The sequence below is a fragment of the Anoplopoma fimbria genome, chromosome 16 (assembly GCF_027596085.1).
Source record: "Anoplopoma fimbria isolate UVic2021 breed Golden Eagle Sablefish chromosome 16, Afim_UVic_2022, whole genome shotgun sequence".
Taxonomy (NCBI): Eukaryota; Metazoa; Chordata; class Actinopteri; order Perciformes; family Anoplopomatidae; genus Anoplopoma; species Anoplopoma fimbria.
Genome location: NC_072464.1, coordinates 8884605 through 8904381, shown reverse-complemented (window position 1 = coordinate 8904381; position 19777 = coordinate 8884605). Strand labels below are relative to the sequence as shown.

The 19777-nt window shown below is 41.9% G+C and overlaps 1 protein-coding gene across 1 annotated transcript in view; it reads right to left on the bottom strand.

Annotated features, from left to right (window-relative positions):
- Window positions 1-19532, bottom strand: part of il1rapl1a (interleukin 1 receptor accessory protein-like 1a) — a 137934-nt gene extending 118402 nt beyond the window's left edge. The window contains exons 1-3 of the mRNA XM_054615771.1: window positions 19495-19532; window positions 19150-19381; window positions 15359-15461 (exon numbers count right to left, since the gene is read on the bottom strand). Of these exons, the coding sequence (XP_054471746.1) occupies window positions 15359-15461; window positions 19150-19381; window positions 19495-19532 (373 nt within the window). The remainder of the gene's footprint in view (window positions 1-15358; window positions 15462-19149; window positions 19382-19494) is intronic.
- Between the last annotated feature and the right edge of the window lie 245 nt (window positions 19533-19777).

Below are 19777 nucleotides of genomic sequence, written 5' to 3'. Positions count from 1 at the left end.
AAGCTCGCCTAAGAGAAGAGACACAGACCGCATGAGCACACAAACTCTCATCTCAATCTTCCAGTGTGTAAAGAGGGAGACCTTTGACCCACCCCCCCAATACTCAACCAGAGCAAAGTTTGGAGAGTGGATGCAGAGCCTGTGTGCTCAGCTCTTGTGCACACAGTGGATCGCCTCTCGACTGTGTGTTCTTGCTGTTTACCTTTCATTAGAGTAGGTGATGTGTCTATTACGGTGGAAGCCCTTGAGTTATCGTGGTCATTTTTGTTCATAATTAACTCCCAATACCCAATACACAGATTTAAACATCTAACAAGAGGATACAAAAAGGTAAAATGTCAGTCCTTTGGACAAACAGACAGATGATATTCTTGTGAAGGTGGGAAAGTTTGCTTTTGTAGTTTATCTTATTCATGGCAAAGATACATCTTGTCAATTAGAAATAGAAAGTTAAACTCAGTAGAGCGTAGATCTCTGCCAGGTGTGTCTGCAACGACCACTGCTGTAGTGTTTGATTGAATAAATACAAACAAAAATTGGCCAACCCCCCCATCTAGACAGCAAGTGTATCAGATGAGTTTTTCATTTGCGCATCTCACACAACAGATACACTCTCATATTAGTGTATGCAGATGTTTACACCGCGTCTGTGAAGGTTCACATCTCAACTCCCTCTCACAGGCGTGTCAGTAACTTGGGAGTATTTGGGCTTCAAGTCTTTTGGTTGCAATAATACGAGTGTAAACGTAAGGTTAATGCCCAAAGTAATGAGTAGGCAGGTAGTCAATGGCAGTATAAAACAGGCAACAAGAGGTTCTTTGAGAAAGTGACTCACTGCAACCACGAGAAGTCCTTGAACATGCAGCCATAACATGCTAACCAAAATATTACACAGTTTACTGTGGCAGAATGCGAGATAAGCCGTGGACAGACACAGAGGTCTACACTCACTCACTCACGGACACAGGTGAACGATGGCGTGAATCTTCTGGCGGATATACTAATAATAAGGTTTTTTCATTAACTCACTATAAAGCATTATAAGGAGATTGTACGTAGCAGCTGGATACAATTAGCATTCTTTGAGAAAAATGAGCTGTTATTGATGTGAAAGATAGTGATTCTTTTGAACATTTTTCTCCCACTGCGGCTCCAAGTTCATTTTGGACTGCTCAGAAGGCCCTGAGCTCACAGGTGAAAAGTTCACCCAACACACAACACCAACAAGTTTGTGAGAGAGAAAGAGATTCAAAAGGATTTTAAGAAGAACATTTAAATGAAAGGAAACCGAGGGAAGAAAGAAAGGGAAACTTGAGTCCCTTTCTGTTATTGTTCGGCCTCTATTCCGGGTTTGAAGAGAGGATCTCGAGGTGAAGGCTTGAGGAAGCCTCTGAGGCTAATCTATCATTAGCATTCTGAAGGAACCACCTGGGCTTGGACAGAAGGACACACACACACACACACACACACACACACACACACACACACACACACACACACACACACACACACACACACACACACACACACACACACACACACACACTGGCACACACACATATACAACATTAGCCTGATTGCCACATTTATGAATATTTGCACAAAAGCAAACACATGAATGTGAGCAAACATTATGCCGCAACAGTGCTCACAAAAAGAGACATCTGAATGAGTTAGTCCCCGTTCAACCCTGGGTGAACCCACAGAAGCAATGAGTGTAAAGAAACAAACATCGATGTAATCTAAAACTGCAACTATTAATCTATAAATCAATCAAGGGAAAAAATATCAGATTATATTTTGATAAAAGATTACTTGTCATTTTACAAGCAAATTTGCCAAATATTTGCTGATTAAAGCTAAATTGTTGTGATTTACAGATTTTTCTTATTTTACATTATAGTAAATTAAATAGTTAAAATTTATTTCAGTATGGCTGTCCTGTCCTGGCCATTTCTGGATCTTCCAAATTACAGTGAAAAATATTTGAGGATTTAAAAGCTGGATTAAAACTTCAATAGAAAGGACATTGTACTTTACTTTGCCATTATTGTCCAATTGGAGGATATAGACAAAAATCACTCATGCAATTACTAATTTATTTACCATGGCAACGTTGAAGCTTCAAAGCTACGAGGGATACGGGTCGGCCGTAGGTTTGGCCAGATAAAATAACACATTTGAAGACATCGCCTTGGGCTGTGGGAAACTGGGAAATACATTTCACCCTTTTTCAGATGTTTTGTAAACCAAACCATTATTGGAGAAAATAAACAAATTCAATCAATATTAACTCAAGCCAGAGAAGATGAATTTGAGCTAAAGTAGAGTTAAGTTGGTAAAAGAGTCTATAATACTGTGAATACAGTAAACCAACAACATAAAACAGTAAAATAGTAAGCAGGTCTTTAAGGAAAATGTAAATAGAAAAATAAATGATCAGGCTGACCAATACACATGAACAGAGTGTGATCTCATTGGTCCATTGTATGGTAAACACAACAAGGTCTGTTCCAGTAATGAGGAACTCCAGAGCTGTATTGATCACATGCAGTGGATCAGAAGACCTCTGTCAGTCCCTCAGAGCCCACTTTATACAACCGGAGAACCCGACACAACCATTTACCACTCTACTGTACAGCACTCTCTCTCTCTCTCTCTCTCTCTCTCTCTCTCTCTCTCTCTCTCTCACCCCTGCTGCCTCTGCATCACAACTTGTCCTCTTGATCTATCCTAGAGGTCCTCTCACTTGGTTCCCTCATCTTTTGTTGCCTTGTCTCTCCTCTTCTTTGCCTCTTCTTTTCCCTCTCTCCGCTTCCATGTATCAACCTCCTTATTTATGTAAATCCATTTGCTGTGAGAATGAAGCTTGTCTAATGTCCTGAACACTGCTGGATTTCATGCCATTTCTTCCGCGGTAACGTTAGAATAATGAAAATGTAAATAGCGTTAAGCTGGGTAGCTTAAGACAACCTCTTAATGAAGGCAAAGAGAGGGAGGGAGAGAGATGGAGACAGAGAGGCATTTTTTTAGCTTCACAATAGTCCCGATGTCAGAGGCTACAACATCATATACAGAAAGCCACTGAAGCGTGTGCATGGGAACCGGCTAGAGAACGGACATTATAGGAATTCAAGATGTGTGGTAGGAGCTGCCTCCCGATAAAGCCTGAAAGAGTATCCTTTCAAGTGACATTTCAAGCGGTGTGCCACAAACACCATTCATGTGTCTCTTTCTCTTGTTTGTGTCTTCAGGATTTCCCTATGGTTGCCAGTCAACCTCTAGGGAACAATCCCCGGGCTGTTGATCGGAGGAGATGTTAATCTGGCTTTCGTTTTGCCTCACTCTAACGTGCTAAAGTGGCTGTCCATTAGCGGGAATATTACGTGAGCATTGATGTTATCAATATTCCCTCTGCCTCCAAACACTGCCGTTGCTTTTTACACATACGCTTATCCAGGGGAGTGAGGGTGTGTGTGTGTGTGTGTGTGTGTGTGTGTGTGTGTGTGTGTGTGTGTGGGGTGTGGGGGTGGGGGGGGGGGCTGTTATGTAAGAAGGGATCCAGGAGGGCTTCCCTTGAGGCTTTGCAGAGAAAGTGAAAAGGAAAGAGCAAAGGAGAGAAACACGGAGTATGTGAACAAATGAAAAAAACACAGGAAATGGGGGCAGAGGTGCACAAAGGTGACCTCTGATATGCTGCTGATGAAAAGATTGAGTCAGGGAAATGAGAGGGGGCAGGGGGGGAGGGAAACAGAATAAACCAGAATAATTAGTGATTTCAAACGGTGATTAAAAAGACATGCGGAAGGGAAACAATCGAGGCAGAGAGAAAGAATTAAAAATGCAAAATGAATTAAAATGAAAGAGAGGTTTTGGGCTTTTGTTTCAGGAGTACTTTCCCACCAAAGATAAGTGTTGGCTATCACCTTTGTAAATGTCCCGTGCCTCTACGAAGATTGTGAATCTACATCGACTGCAAAACAGCATGCGTGTCCTTCCTATGGTGCACAACCTTGGGATAACTCTGCATTAGCACATCAGGCTGTTAAGTCAATCCTGGAGCTACTCAGCGAAACAGACCATTGGCTTGATCTTTGATTATAAAAGCCTGCCAGGCTGGCAAGTTAATCCTGGAGCGTGGTAGGCCAATCAAGTTGTCAGGCCAGGCTCACCGTCAATAACACATTTAGGTCAAGCACAAAGGCACGGGGAAGACCTGATCTGCTCAAAGCACACCTCCACCGAACCAGATATAAATGTCAAACAGCTAAGGTAGAGATCCATATGTATGTGCAAAGAAGTATGCCTTTAAAAGCTCTTATTATTTGGAAAAAAAAATAGTACAAAATCAATAAAGGATCGGGGAGTTTTCTGGATAACTTGTTATAGCTGCCTTATTTTATTGATCGTAAGCCGAGCTCAGGCACTTGACAACGTGAAGCGGGAGAAAGGTTATTGTGCAGTCACCAGAACCACCCACATCTGCAGTGGCACAGAAAAAATGAACTCGGAGCAGGCGCAACTAGACACGAGCGGAGGCAAGGCGGCGGCGAAGGACGAAGGAGGTGCCGTGGCAACGAGAGGAGTGGAAGGAGGCCGAGAAAAAGCAGAAAAAAAGATCGAACAGAATAAAGAGTGATGGAGAGAAACCGAGAAAGAAAGAGACGGAGGCAAACAGGCAGACAGCACTATTTACGGTAGATTAGTTGTTATGGTGATAAGCAGGAGGGAGAGAAAAGGGATGTAGTTGTCAGGGTGATGGGGCTGCACTGGGCTACTAATGATATGTAAAAATAACTGTGCTTAGATTTTGCCCTACCTTTGCAAAAAATAAAATAACAAATGCTAACACACACATACACACACACACACACACACACACACACACACACACACTGACACACACAAGCATGCTCAGATGAATACACAGAAAGACAAAGCAGTCTGTTGAAGCAGGCTCCTCTCATTAGCATTTGGAGACGTACTAAGATTACTCCCCCACATTCGCAGCATGGAACTCACTTTTTTCTATGTTTTTGCCGAATGAAAGATGGTAGATAGATACACACACACACACACACTGTGGATGTGTGTGTGAGTGTTTGTTCCTGTGTGCAACGCTTGTAGCTCTGTGCTTCTGTAGGTCTGACAACAGCAACTGAGTGCATATCACTTTGACAGAAGAAGATGGCAGAGGACTGTGGGTAATTGTAGTTTAAATGGCCTGAAGGGGATTTCTAGAATGCAGGTCTTTGTAGTTTTTTCTGCCTGCGGTGTAACCTCTGGGTTTTCCAAAGGCTTCTGATGTAATCACTGTCAAACAACAATCAAACACCCATCCATATGCAAAGTGCCAACAACACATATCAGTTATGTCAATAAGTACACATACTGATTATTGTGGTGGCATATGACTTAAGATCCAGAGGAACTTGTGCTAATTGTGTTCACAATTTATGCCAATTTATGCCATTCTGCATGATGGTTACTTTTATTTTAGATATTTTAAAGGGCTTGTGTGTTACATTTAGTGGGGATCTATTGTCATAAATGGAAAATAATATTAAAAAGTATGTATTCTTTACTGTATAATCAACTTAAATAATAATGTTGATTTTGTTAACTTAGAATGAGACATTTATATTTACATACAGAGCGGGTCCTCTTAACAGAGTCCGCTATGTTGCACCAATAAGTTTCTACAGTGGCCCAGAAAGGACGAAGTTGTATCTGGCTCTAGATAGGGCCATTCCCTTTTTTTGAGTTGGACACCACAGTTCTCCGACACTCTTGGCACACGGGAGAAGATTCAGTTGTTTACGATCTGCAACCTCAGCGCTACAGTAGATGCTGCTAAATTCTAAACACTAGCCCTTTAAGTAGATGCTGATGATAATACTTCCATGATGTGCTTTAACTGAGGTAGCATTTCAATGATCAATGAGCAAACATTCAACACTCAAGAGAAATTAGATATAACAACACACTTAGACACAGAGCACACACGCTTCAGCCACATCATAGCCAATTTATGTGGACTAAATTGCCTTGATGTCTATAAAAGCATCTTGTGGCACTTCTCCTTATTTACCAACATCTAATAACCTGGCAATCTATTTCTGTACTATATATATATATAAATAAACCCACCCAATTATACATACACACACACACACACACACACACACCCACATACACACAGAGTGCATATGCTGTGCGGAATTTTACAATACATACTTGTGCCACAAACATAAATGATTCCGCAGCATAATTGCTTCATTATCAGCGAAGACCAGCACACACGATCAAGCCCCACCTCTCTCTAATCATCTGTTCACTTTGGTATATATGGCCTCGCTCCTCCACACTACACCCACCACACACACACACATACATGTATTATCCCTGGGCATACATTAACTAGAGGGAGTCACATCCCCGGCTATCATGGTTTTCAAATGGAAACCGTTAGAGGGGATTTAAAGACCTACTTACTGCCATGTGGTTTTCTAAAGTGGAACCCTCTAACCTGGCCCCTGACACCAGTCTTGCTTTTTGTGTGTATCACTGAAAACAATAAGACATCTTCAATATAGGTTTGAAGAACTCTTGCCTTCACACTGTCAGAAACTGCTGGCTTTCAACAGAGGAACAAACCAATTTTACGATTACTTTAGTCAGCACAATAATGATGCAGTCCAAAGCAAGCCTCTACCTTCCTATAAAAAAACAAAGCATTGTAGCTTGATCGCCTGCATACGCTGGTCTATCCTTAGGCTGTGCAGCTGTTGTGAACCGAGCAGAGAGAACAGGGCTTCCCATCTACACAATGCACCATCCAGGGGCAGTCTGGCTCTCCACAAGAAAGCCATTTAATCTCCAGTAGTCTGCATGTGATCAATCTCCCAGCACTGTGTTACTGCAGCGCAGGCCATTCCTCATCATTTAGAGAGAGAGGTATTGACCAGGCCACGACAGCCTACGTACTGCATTTGTGTGTGTTGTGAGCCAGCGGGAAAGGAATGAACAAAATTGACCGGTATATACAACATGTTTCTCAATTGTGTACTTGTGCACGCATGTATATGTACGTATGCTTATGAATAGTGAATGTGCGTATATCAGCGGGGCAAAAACAGCAGGATGGCAAACACACTTATGTTTATAGTCGGCTTGTTTGCATATTGATGTCTTGTGGGCTCATACAGCTGGCCAAATTCTCCACTTATCAACAATACATCGTGAGTTAGATATTCTTTAAAAAAACAGACAGAGGACATTCACAGCATTGCTAATGTGGATCATATGCGATTGACTTAGCATGATGATGAAAAAAGGAGAGAAAAGGCAGAGGCAGAAACTACTCTTGAATGTGTAGCTTCGTTTTAGACGTGTCAAGTTGAAGGTTGGGGGTGATCAATCGTTTAACTTGAGACTGGCTGCAGTCATATATAAGTGTGCACAGACGTCAATGTGGACAGTTGATCTGTCAATAAAACTGTTAAGACTCTTTTCCTGCTCAAGCTCCTAGGATGCCTCGGGGGTATGAGACAGGCATGACAAGCAGAGACGAGGTCTCACTGCGTTTTATTTGTGTGGGTCATTTAGCCCATCTGCTTGACAGAGAAAATGTTTAGACAGGCACTTTTCAGTTCCTAACTGTCAGAGAAATTGCACCAGCATGATTTGTGCAGTGAAAAGGAGAGCGCCTTGACAAATAAATTTTGTGTTCCTGTCCCCCGCACTTATCGCGGGGTTATTCAGGCGTCAGCTCCGTGGACTTCATCCCCCACACTGCCTTGGGGCCATGTCAGATTTACAGTTATCCATGACGGGCTCTTATCAGGGATTTGGAGCGAGACTTTGCAGAGTCATCTAGAATATTGGCTGTATCGTTTTTTTATCCCCGCTCAGAGAAACAGCAAGAGGCCAAGGTTGGGATATCACGAGTCACACACAGAGAAACTTTCTGATGAATACAATCACACACACACACACACACACACACACACACACACACACGTTCCTGACATATCCTGCTGGGATCATAGCAATGCCCTGTCATATCAGAGTATGGAGACAGCGAGCTGACTGCAGTGGCTTTTGGGACACTCCTACGCTACATTAGGCCAGCAGTCACAGCTGGTACCACTCCGTGCAGCTCGGAGTCTTATCTGTTTTTCACAATTACACTCTTTGAAGGCCCAATTTATAGTTTTTGGCATAAGAATTAGAGGCTCATTTACATATATTGCTGCTGAGTTTGAGTTAAAAATAAAAATCTGAAAATAAAACATTTTGCATTTTGTTTTTTAACCGACCATCAAAAAAAACGGTCAGTTATTATTGCAGTTTTCCCGACAGCGCAGATGTAAACAAACCTTAAATTACATCCAACAAGATTTTATTTTGGAATAGTTGTGTCCGGGATTAGTTCTTGTATTAAAATACATGACAATCAAATTCACTGTCCAATCATGTGTATTTCCTGCTGAGAGGCTATCCCTTAACTGACACTTCCTTTATAGTGGAGTCAATAATCCCATTAAAGGAAGTTGAAGCAACTCAAACACTTTACATATTAACTGTAAAATAGTGCCTCTACTGGGTTAAGTGCAAGACATGGCGAAGCTCCCATTCTTGTGTTTGAGTCGAGTGCAGAGTGTTGTTTCCCGATGCGGCGTGTTCACTCATCCCTGCAGGCTGTGTTTAAGAGCCATTATGCCAGCTAACAGACCGGTCAGCAGGCCTTGGATGTGTTTAGTGATGTGTATTCTCTCATGACATTTGGAGTGCACAAATGGACAAATTGGTCATGTGGCATTTTTTTTTGTTGTTGTCTCTGTATAGGACAGCAGAGGCTGTGATGGCGCAGAGTCGCAGCTGTGAGCGATTCATAATCAGGGCTATTGTCCGTTTACCTCCTTGCAGTGCGCCTGGGGCAAAAGGAGACTCACACTGGGCGTCTCTGGACAACTCTCATGGTGATACACTACACTCAACCTTTGACCAACGAGACACTGATTGATAGGCAGGTAGTCACAGCACAGTGCTCATCCTCTGTATATATTGAGCCACTGGAAAAAATTCTAAGAACAGAAAGATTACTCACCATATCCCCACAAATCTAACCCACAATTTAAAACACAATACTGCATCATAGCTCAAATCTTATACCATCGTGAAGTGAAGTGTAGGAAATGTGGATGGTATACCTCTGTTAGAAATCCCTCCTAAGTGTATTTGGATTTAGTTTGAAAGCTTGGTGTGACTGATTTTGTCATATAATGCTTCCTTCTTTCAGCCTAAAATAACAAGTGGCAGTTGGCTTTTATGGTCTCATAGTATGTTGACAATGAAATTGTGCACAATGACCGTTAAACAACAGAAGTCACACAATCACAATCAATAGAGATTTATGAGTACAATAAGTCTCAAAAAGCTATACAATTGGTATCTTCTTATGCCATTCATATGTGCAGTGAGTCAGCAGTAATTTAGCTGGCTCAAAAGATTAAAATGTCCCCAAAATAGAGAGTAACTTTCACTGGAAAGAATAGGGGGCAAACTTGTAACAGGGAATCCAGTACATCTATGATTAAAGCCAAAGTTTACAGACCAGGCCAATAGTCCCCTGTCTTCTTTCTGGTTACCATTAACCCAGACCTGACATGCCCATATATCACACAGCAATCTTTGGTGTGGTCGTGCGCAAAAAGCCATGTCACCTCGCTGAGCATAAAGCCATCAAGACAGAATTATATGCTATTACTGAAATTGTTTCAGTTCCACAGCTTCAATGTCATGTCACACCACCGTCCAATGAGACTTCACCAATCTGTGCGCAGTTCAGGGGAATGAACGAGGAATCATATTTTGATGCCTCGGGTTGATGACAATTTGGATCGATCAGGCTACGCTTGTGTTGTTTTTGCATTCTTCTGTTGTCGCCAAACATGTCCTTCATCCAACAAAGCTCAGTCCAACTTGGTACGCTTCCTTTCAAGGTTTTTCTGATCCAATTGGACACCTTTCAGAACCTGATGATGGAAACCTGAATCCAGATTTGTCCCGTTGTTGTGCCCTCTCTGGATGTCATGTCAGGATGGCTTCTGTCCTTAAGAAAGTCAGGAATCAACCTCAAAACGTGTAGAGTTTGGTAATAATGCTTAGGATAAAAGCAGTTGTGTTTGAGAAGACTGAGGGGAAAGGTGTCTGTCCAAGAACAAAATCTATAAAAGGAACAGTGGTTTATACGGTTGACTTATGACTGCTGCCGCTTCATCCCTAACTTCCCACAGTGATAATAGTCTTTACTGATTTCTACTGAAACTCTGATTCAGTCCAGTGGACAGAGAAGTGCCAGCCGGTCTTTGAGAGGATCCATCAAGAAATGGGTCTAATATTGTTTTTTTTCTTCTTTTTACTCCAGGCTCCTATACAGGACACACAGCTTAGACATAATAACAAACTTGATTTTTAATCTTTATTCATATTTATTTAGGATAGATAGCAGGATATAAATTGGTATTGCTGTAAAAGTTATATTGCTTCACTGGTGAGAACATCTAAATGGCAAAACACACTGACAACATATGATGTGTCATAACCCACGCACCCATTGTTTTCTATGCAAGCCCACACACCGGGGATGTCTTGATGTGTGTCATTGTGGGTTGACGCACATCAAGTGGTAGGGATATCCCACTGTCCTGTTTCCCAGCGTGTTTTGTAGAGTTCGTTTTCCATCATTGTGCTCTTTTTTTTTTTTTTTTTTTTACCTGTGTACCTTCACAAGATGTTGAACTATTAACTGTAATGTCATTCTTGATTAAACCATTATTTGCGTTGAAATCAACTGACAATCTTGCTAAAAATTAGAGATGCCTGTGTGGAGTTACCACAGTCCAAAAATTTGACTTCAAATGTTTCATTTTGTGTAAGAGCAGCCACAAAAATAGAAACCATTCGATTGACTCCTTAAATCCAAACAAGGAAAAAAAGTCACTGTTGTATAAGCTGAGAGTTTTACTAAAACTCTCAGATCTTTCATAGATCCATTTTGCCTTGAGCTAATACATTCATCCTTTGAGAAATACTTTTTTAAACACCTTTTTCTGTGCCTTTTTTCTACTTGATCCCTCCATTCTCTTGCTCTTAACCATGTTTGACAATGCATGCCATTGCTGTGTGCAGACCACCAGGTCTTTTGCATTTTTTCTTACCCATATTTAACATTCTTCAGTGTTGCTCTCAGCCTACTACAAATTGTTAATTGGATTTGTGAGGCAGACAGAGACCCCAGATAAAGAGTTGCTGCTTGTCCGATTAAAGTCTGGGTCTTTATGGGCTAATCTCCAGCAAAGAGGCTGGAACGGGCCCGCTCAGGTCTGACTGGGCCGGGATCCGGGTCGGACAGAGAAGGAGACGATCGGAGTGTGACGGATGGACCCTGACAGCTGCTCGGAGTCCCTGCGAGTGAATCTCATGCGGTGTCAGCACGGCCTTGGTCAGCCAACTGCACAATCACGTGGAGGTGAGAAGACATACTGAGCAGAATGCCTGGAGTATAAAAACCCTCATTTGCAGAGGCCAAGATGTGGGTCAAATACGACCTGTGTATTAACAGCTCCAACAACCACAAACGTGTGTGTGTAACAAATATAACAACCAAAAAACAGCAATCTACCCAAATTGATATCCAATTCCGCAGAGCCTGACTGTTCATTAAAAACCATGAGCAGTGCAAAGCGTGGCGCGAAGAATGAAGGAATCAGAGACACATGCAGCCTCCACACCTTTGGGAAACTCATTAGTCCAAGTAATACGGACAAAGCAGACCCCACATTGAATAATTGTAGGATTTTGGAGTGCTATAAACTCTGGGAATCCCATCTGGACATTGGGAGGGAAATCAATAGGACATCTGCTTTATCCACTGTCTCTTGAGGGCTAATCAAGGCCTCATAGTTGATCCTCACCCATACCTATTCAAGGTTGTGGAGTCAAATTCCCTACTCTTCCCACAATCCTACAGAAACAATAAGAGTATTCCCATCTGATACAGAATGCCCAACAAATACTATATTAGAACAGTAATCCAAATAAAAGTATCTTTCTTTGTCTCTAACTTTATTTTCCTTTCAGAGTTGTGCTAAAATTTCATATTTGGACTCAACAATGATAATAACTACCTATAAATGACTTTGATCTAAGAAGCCAGAGGTGGTCATTGGGAGGTTATTTAATAGCAGTCATGAGAGTCCAGCCGCTCAATCTCTTTCATCCCCAGCCCATGAAGACAAATATCCCAAACCTTTGAACCAGAAAACAATCACCCACCAGGGACTTTATCAGCCAATTAATCTCCTTTACTACCACATTTCATCATTAACACAGACACCAAAACTGTCATCCCTTTCGATTTGTCTGTGACTGGCATGGAGAGAACGATAAAGTAAGGCAGAAAAATTTATTTGACACGTCTTAGGGCAGTACAAAATAAGATAATGAAATCACAACACTTGCAATGTCAGCACTGGCACAAGGCTGTGGGATTTTCTTGTACATTTCAAAAAGGAGCAGATGTCAAAAGACTCACTTCAAGTTTATTTAAATTCAAAATCTTTGATTTCATTCAAATAACAAAATGTGACATAAGCAAGAAATGCCCCAAAACTGCTTGGGGGTTCCGAGGGTTAACAAACAACGAATCAAAAGAAACAATGCAGTATGTGTATGTAAAGCTGCCTGTGTGTGGCCACGGAGAGAGAAAGAGAAAGCGAGGGAGGGATAAAGCGTCAGTGTCCATGTCCCCGATTACAAGTTAAATGTGAGCATGTCTGATTTTCCACATGGCTCCATCAATAATCCTTCTGGCAGACAGAGAAGCCTTTCAAAGGGCCATTAAATAGCCAAACTACCCTGTGACACTGCCTCACCTTTGACCCCGCAGTTAAGGGGTAATATTGACGTTACTGCTATCGATATTTGACCGAGGGACCCAGGGGACCCACCTGATTGATCTGATGGGCTGTCCTGTCCCGTCCTCCACAAACCAAAGCGCACAACCACAGAGGTAGTCACGCATGCACATAAGCAGTCAATTACTTATTAAGGACCGCTCAATAGTTGAACAGATACCAAGTTAAATTCACTTATTTTGATAACGTGTAATTTAAGAGAGTAAGCTTGTTATTAAAGTGAAATGACCGAAGCTATCATAAACTGTGACTTAGTTGGATAATAAAGGGGCTATAGAAAAATTGCTGGATCAATTATATTTCATTGATCTTTTTAAGCAGTCTTAAGGACCTGATCAGGCTAATAGGCTGATTTCACTGACATGAGCTTAGCCTTCTGCCTTACCTTTTATTTTTAGCTAATTACAGGTATGATTCCTGTCTTTAACAATGAGCTACTGTGATCAGGCATCTATGTATAACTTACAACTTCTAATGTTGTACATCTCCAGAAATTTGGAACATTTCAGAACATAGATTAACATAAGTTTACGGATCTGCTTATTCAGACTTTTACTTGCAGCTGGAGGTTGATAATTAAACTTTAACTTAGGTGAACTTCTGCCACGTCGACCAATAGCAAGCCATCTCGACTGCACTGATCTTTGAGGCAAAAGAGAGCCGAACGGGCCGAAATGGAGGAGGCTATCGTAGCTTGTTAGCGATGTTGCACAATCCAGTTTTATTTAACCTCCTCTGCCAGAGTATATACTGCTCCACAAAAGAATAATGGTTTGCAGACAGTTAGGAGAAGAGAATCAATTGTGCAAATACATTTTTTTATAAATGTATTGTACCTTCAGTGAGTGACCAAGTTAACTTTGTTGGGAGAGTGTTTTTCCCCATCAGTAAGTCTTCCTTGATTGAAACGATGTTCAATCCCGGCACAGTATATTTTAAAGTTTGTTTCCTGTTTATTTTTTTCTCTGCTGTTTAGTAGGTCTATGGGTAAGTGTGTCTGTATTCTGTGTCACTGAGCATCTTCTTTGCAGGTTGAAGCACATTATTCATTGATAAGTTGCTCTTCTGCTCTTTGTGCCCGTGTCTGTCCGGTCGGTGTGCTTCTTTCAATATAAAACCTTTATCTAAAGGTCAGTCCTTAAATCTTCGGACATGCCCAGTCATGTCGACAGTACAAACACACACACACACACACACACACACACACACACACACACACACACACACACACACACACACACACACACACACACACAAACAGACACAGAGACACCCAGCGAGTCTCTAGCACAAACACACACAAACATGCACTTTCCTGAATGCCTTGTCGTATTGTCTTACATGATTTGACCTGCAGTGACATTTTTACCAATATTAAACTATTATGTGAATACAGAATGCCATAGAAGTGCATTACACACTGTTCACACAAGGACTACTTTCTGTCTTAATGGCAGCTTGTCTTCACAGTGTTGTAAGCAACCACCTGAATCCCCATATGTATTCCTGTCATGAAAAGCTTCTACGTTCCATCTTTTTGCTCTCCATTTTCTCTTTTGACCTTTGCATTTGTTCACAATTGATGCTCAATTTGCTGGCATTTAGAGCCAAAATGAGTTTCACAGTAACCCTTGGTGACCCACTCACTGAGCAATTGGATCATTTGGTAGCTGTCAATCACTCTAGATTGTGGTAGGTTTAGCTAATTCTAAGGAGTACAGTGAATATCTTTTCATTAATTTAAATGCACTTCACCTAAGACGCAGGCAAAGTCACACTTATATCTAAATTGCTCAACATTTCTTGTGAGTGTTTTTCTCACACAGAAATGAGAAGGGCATCGTTCTTTGTGATTGCTCATCTCAATTGTTCATCTTTCAAAGCAGACCACACGCACACACACACACACACACACACACACACACACACACACACACACACACACACACACACACACAAACACACACACGGCAGCGAGACACCAGTATTTTCAAGTAGAATTACGCTGTTTAGTGTGCCATGAGGCACAATGACAGCGATAAACAACAATTAAAGATTTTTCACCAGCTAAACACAATCCAACAGTGACAATCATTGTGATTTGAGGTCTAGTCTATGAATTTAGTGTAGACAGAAGTTCATAAAAGAGCAGCACAAAAAAATGATTCACTTATGTCTGTGAAATGTTCCAGAAGCCTCCAAATTAAATCAATGGTGGCGCCAGCCATTGATGGTTGGCGGCTACCATACAATGCAGACTAGACAATGGAACACACTCACACATATACATAAAACAATTGCCATTGAAACATATTAACATACAAAGGGTGCACACGCAGGCTTCAGACATACAAGAAAGGAGGTGTGTCAAATACCTGAGCCTCTCTTAGAGACGACCTTTACACTCTTGGACAGCGTGATGTACAGCAGGATCAGCAGAGGGCTGGGAGGTCTCATCTTCCCCCCCGTCCTCACAGCCTGAAGGAGAGTAGACATGGGCAGGGCGAAGGAGGGATGGCAGGAGAGGGAGAACGAAAAAGGAGAGTGGTCAGTGACTGCTTGTACAGGAGATCAAGTACCTCCTTGTTGCTTCTAGACAAGAGTGTAAGTGTAAGTGTGCCCAAACAATATGCACAAACACACTTTGACACATCAACATAACATTTTGCACATTACCCTAGGCCCTAGGGTATCTTTCTTGTAATGATTTCCTCTCATGATTGCAATTGAGACGGGTTGTCGTAACAGGGATATATTTCATGAGAAACCATTCCCTAAGATGCTGACGAATCAATAAAGAAATAATTACATGTGTAAGAAACACCACTTTAAGAAGCCAGCTTCATTAAAAACAGCGGGGACCTTGAAGGGAATTTCAAATAATTATCACCTTGTGACTGGCGGAGATGCGGCATATATCCCACCCATATCCCTTATCGACTCATACATCATATTAATTGATTGAGGTGACTCCTTCTTCACTCCTCATCATCTCTGAGTAAATGACATAATCTTACATGTAGTAATTACCCTCTAATAGCCGGCTCCTGAAATGGATCCTGTGCTGCCATATAAATTTGATATTAATTTAAAAAAGAATACACTCATCAAAGTTACATTTTATTAGCTCAGAGTACCAGCCAATGGCAATAACCTTCAAAATAAACTGCAATAGAAGCCTTACACACAAAACAAGACACACATGAAGACATTAGAAAGGGAAATTACTAAAAGGTTATAATGTTAGACAAGGAACAGTTCAACATTTTGGGAAATACTGTTGTTTGATTTCTAGATGACAAGATGGATACCACTCCCACGTCTCTTTGTTGAAGCTGCTGCAAGAAGCTGTTTAGCTTAGCATTTAGACAAAAAACAGGGGCCTTGTTCAGTACTAAAGTAGTTAAATCCACCTACCAGTATAAAGCTAAAAAATGTGCTTAATTTTCCTGGAGCCTGGTGATAACTGGTCCCGGAAAACGAATAATAACCGTTGTTTTAACACTAAAGTTCAGTACAGATTACCCCAAAAATACATACCATGGTAATAAGTAAGCTTTAGTGGTGCTGGTAGACAGATTTTGTTACATTTTGACACAGCCAGGCTGGCCGTTTCCCCATTCCCAGTCTTTGTGCTAAGCTAAGTTAGCTAGTTGCTGTCAGTAGGTTCATATTCACGATACTGATATAGCATATCATTCAAAATGCAGAACTATTCCTTTAAGTAGGGTAGAGACCAGTAGCCTTGTTTCATTTTAAACATAGACAACGGTGGAGAAGCAAAAGGTGACAGTGGTGGCATTATCAGAGCCCTCAATCTACTGAAGCTGCCAGTCTGAGTAGTTGTATGTGCCAGAGGCACCAGACAACCAAACAGAATAAAGTGATTGGAGGAGAGGAGCAGATTCACCAAAAGCCACATGGGTGTTGTCGCTATAGGAAAAGAAGAACACAACACACAGCAAATGAAACTGTTGAACCAGAAAGGACATGACAAGGGCCCTGGCTTTTGGAGACACAAACTAACGGCACAGAGAGCCGGAGCCAGGAGGGACCCTGGAGTCTGCGGCAAGTCACGTGCACTCAGGATTAGCATAGCTAATGAAAGGAGCCTCTCTGTGTGTGTGTGTGTGTTTACACGATACTCGCAAGGCCCGCTCTGAAAAGGACCCTTTCTCTCCTCCTCCATCACATTCTACGCTCAGTCGATAAACACCGCTCTGCCAATAACATTCGGGCAAATGCCACATCTGAAGGATTGGCTCCTCTTTGTTTGGCTAAAAGGCCTTTAAAAACATTTGCCGATAAGCTGGTTGGTTCTAATTGTGTGTTTGTAGCTACAGCGGTAACACCTCTGTCAATTTATGGCTATGTGCACACACAAATCACCAACCAGTAACGCTCTTAAAGGCCCAAATCCTTAAGTGTTCAGTTCAGATTTCAATTCAATCCAGATAAGAGCCCTAAATCTGACTGGACCTGTTTCCCCTCTTTAAACACGTCCAATGACCATTGTTGCAATACCGTCCCAGAATTGTAACATGACAAGCACAATGGAGGGACTTGCGGCTAAAAAAAATGACAAGAGTAAGAAATTGAAAAGCTAAGAAACGTGGGACAATTTCATTGAGACCAAAATCACATGCATGCAAGCAGAAGAGAGAAAGAAAAAGAAAAACAGATGATATCACCATTGTGTCTGCATAATATTAGTGTTTTTCACAATTGCTGCGTAGTCAAAAACTCTAGTGCACAGCATTACATCCTGCTCTTTGTAAAACTTCTTCACAATACAGACCTCCTAATGTCCTAATGTCACTGAACCTGTCAAACGCATGCTTTATATCGGCGAGCTTGCCGTCTTCAAGATAGTCGAGATATGCTGACTGATTGTTAATCATAACAAGTCACTTAACTTAGTATTTAGTGTTAAAGCATTATTCTACTTAAAAAAGATTAAAACTATGAACCAATTTGAGTGTCTTCCTTGTGGTTTGATCTGTTTTAAAGAGTTATTTAAAAAGACATCAATAAAATAAGACAATTTAATCAAAATAAATGCATTTAAGGGCTTCCAGTTAAGTCGAGCACCATTCTGTTCAACCACATCATCCCAGCTTTGATTCAAACCAGGGGCCTTTGTTGCATGTCTCTGTATACTGTACTTCCCGTCTATATCTAGACTGTAAGCTGCCCAGTAATACCAAACTCACTTTATTCCGAGCTGCTTATTCAAGTTGATTTACTCAACCCAACTGAATGATTGACAGGTTGTGTATCTTAAGCTGCAGGATGGGGACTTGTCCCCCCGTCACAGCCTGATTCAATAGAACAATGCCGGCGACACTCCTCTGTGTCCCAATCATGTCACGCCTTCACAAGCTCGGTGGGCTGTGGGTCCTGCCAGCCATGACATCACCGGCCTGCCATCCTCACACACAGAGGGGCATTGTGCGAACACCCCCCCACCCAAAAAACAGCCAACGCACCTCGTCCTCCTTCGACGCTCCTTCTCCACTCCTCCTCCTCCATTCTCACCACAAATAAGTTGAAACTGCTGCACAAAGAACAGGTTCTCCAGAGCAGACTGCTCGTTGATGAAGTGAGAGAAAGTATTAACAAACATTAAACATCAGTCTGTAGACACCGTAAAGCAGCGGAATTCCTGTAAAGGATTTAGCCATTAAAACTGCAGTGAATACTTGGAATATATATATATAGTTTTTTTTTTACTTGCACCACTCCACACTCATCCTTTCGTCGTGCTCAAACGGAGTATACGCTGCATTCAAATAACATAATAGTCATCTCTAAGGTTAATTTCCCCCATAAGGCCAGGTAGCCTCGCAGACAGGAAGGATCTAGTGAGTTTATTTAAACTGTTCAAGACAGAGCCCCTATATGAATTATCTCAGTGTCACCCAGTCATCTGAAACTCATCTGGCCTTGTTTGAATGTTTCTGAATACAACATACAAGCTCTATTGTTTCCAGGGCAACATGGGAGAAAACACAATAACACTGGGCTGCCATTGCTCATTGAGAATACACCCCGTAAACCTCACAAAGCAAAATCAAACACAAAAAAGAGAGGAGAGAATATATATTCTTTTTTTTAAGTACTGCACAGATATAAGAAGTAGCACAGATATATCGTCTGATTGTACCACGACATTCTGGCACTGCTCGTACGGTTGGAGCCGTCCAAGCTGTTTTCTCTGAGGCGTCAGGAGCAGGTGTGTTTGAGGAGGCACACACAGAGGCATGGCGTGATATCCACGCTTCAGCGATGCATGAAGCACGCACACATCATCACACACAGTAGCACACATGCCGTTTGCCTGCTGCTTCTTACCAGAGAAGTGAGGGGCCTGGCCCTGCACTGCCTGCTGACCCGCCCTGACAAAAGGAGCAGAGGAATTTACCGTCTCTTGCCATTGTTATGGGACTGTATCTCCCAGGATAGCTGTATCTCCTCCCATCTTTTCCCCCAAATTCAATTATCACCTCACGCTAGTTGCTGCCGGCACACTCCGTCTGCTGTGTGCATGCCGTGTATGTCTGTTCACTGTGGTCGTGTGAGTTACTCACATATTCCATTATTTTTTTTGTGTCTCTGTAAATCCGAACAGGACACACACATTCACACGTTACTAGGAGAACCTTAAAAAACACTTGGATTTCCAGCTCTGTTACTGTTGCTATAGCTCGCAGTTCCATCTTAAGGCGGAGAAGGAAACCTCCGCCATCTTGGCACGGCAAGCTGTGGATGATTGATTGTGTGATTTAGGGATT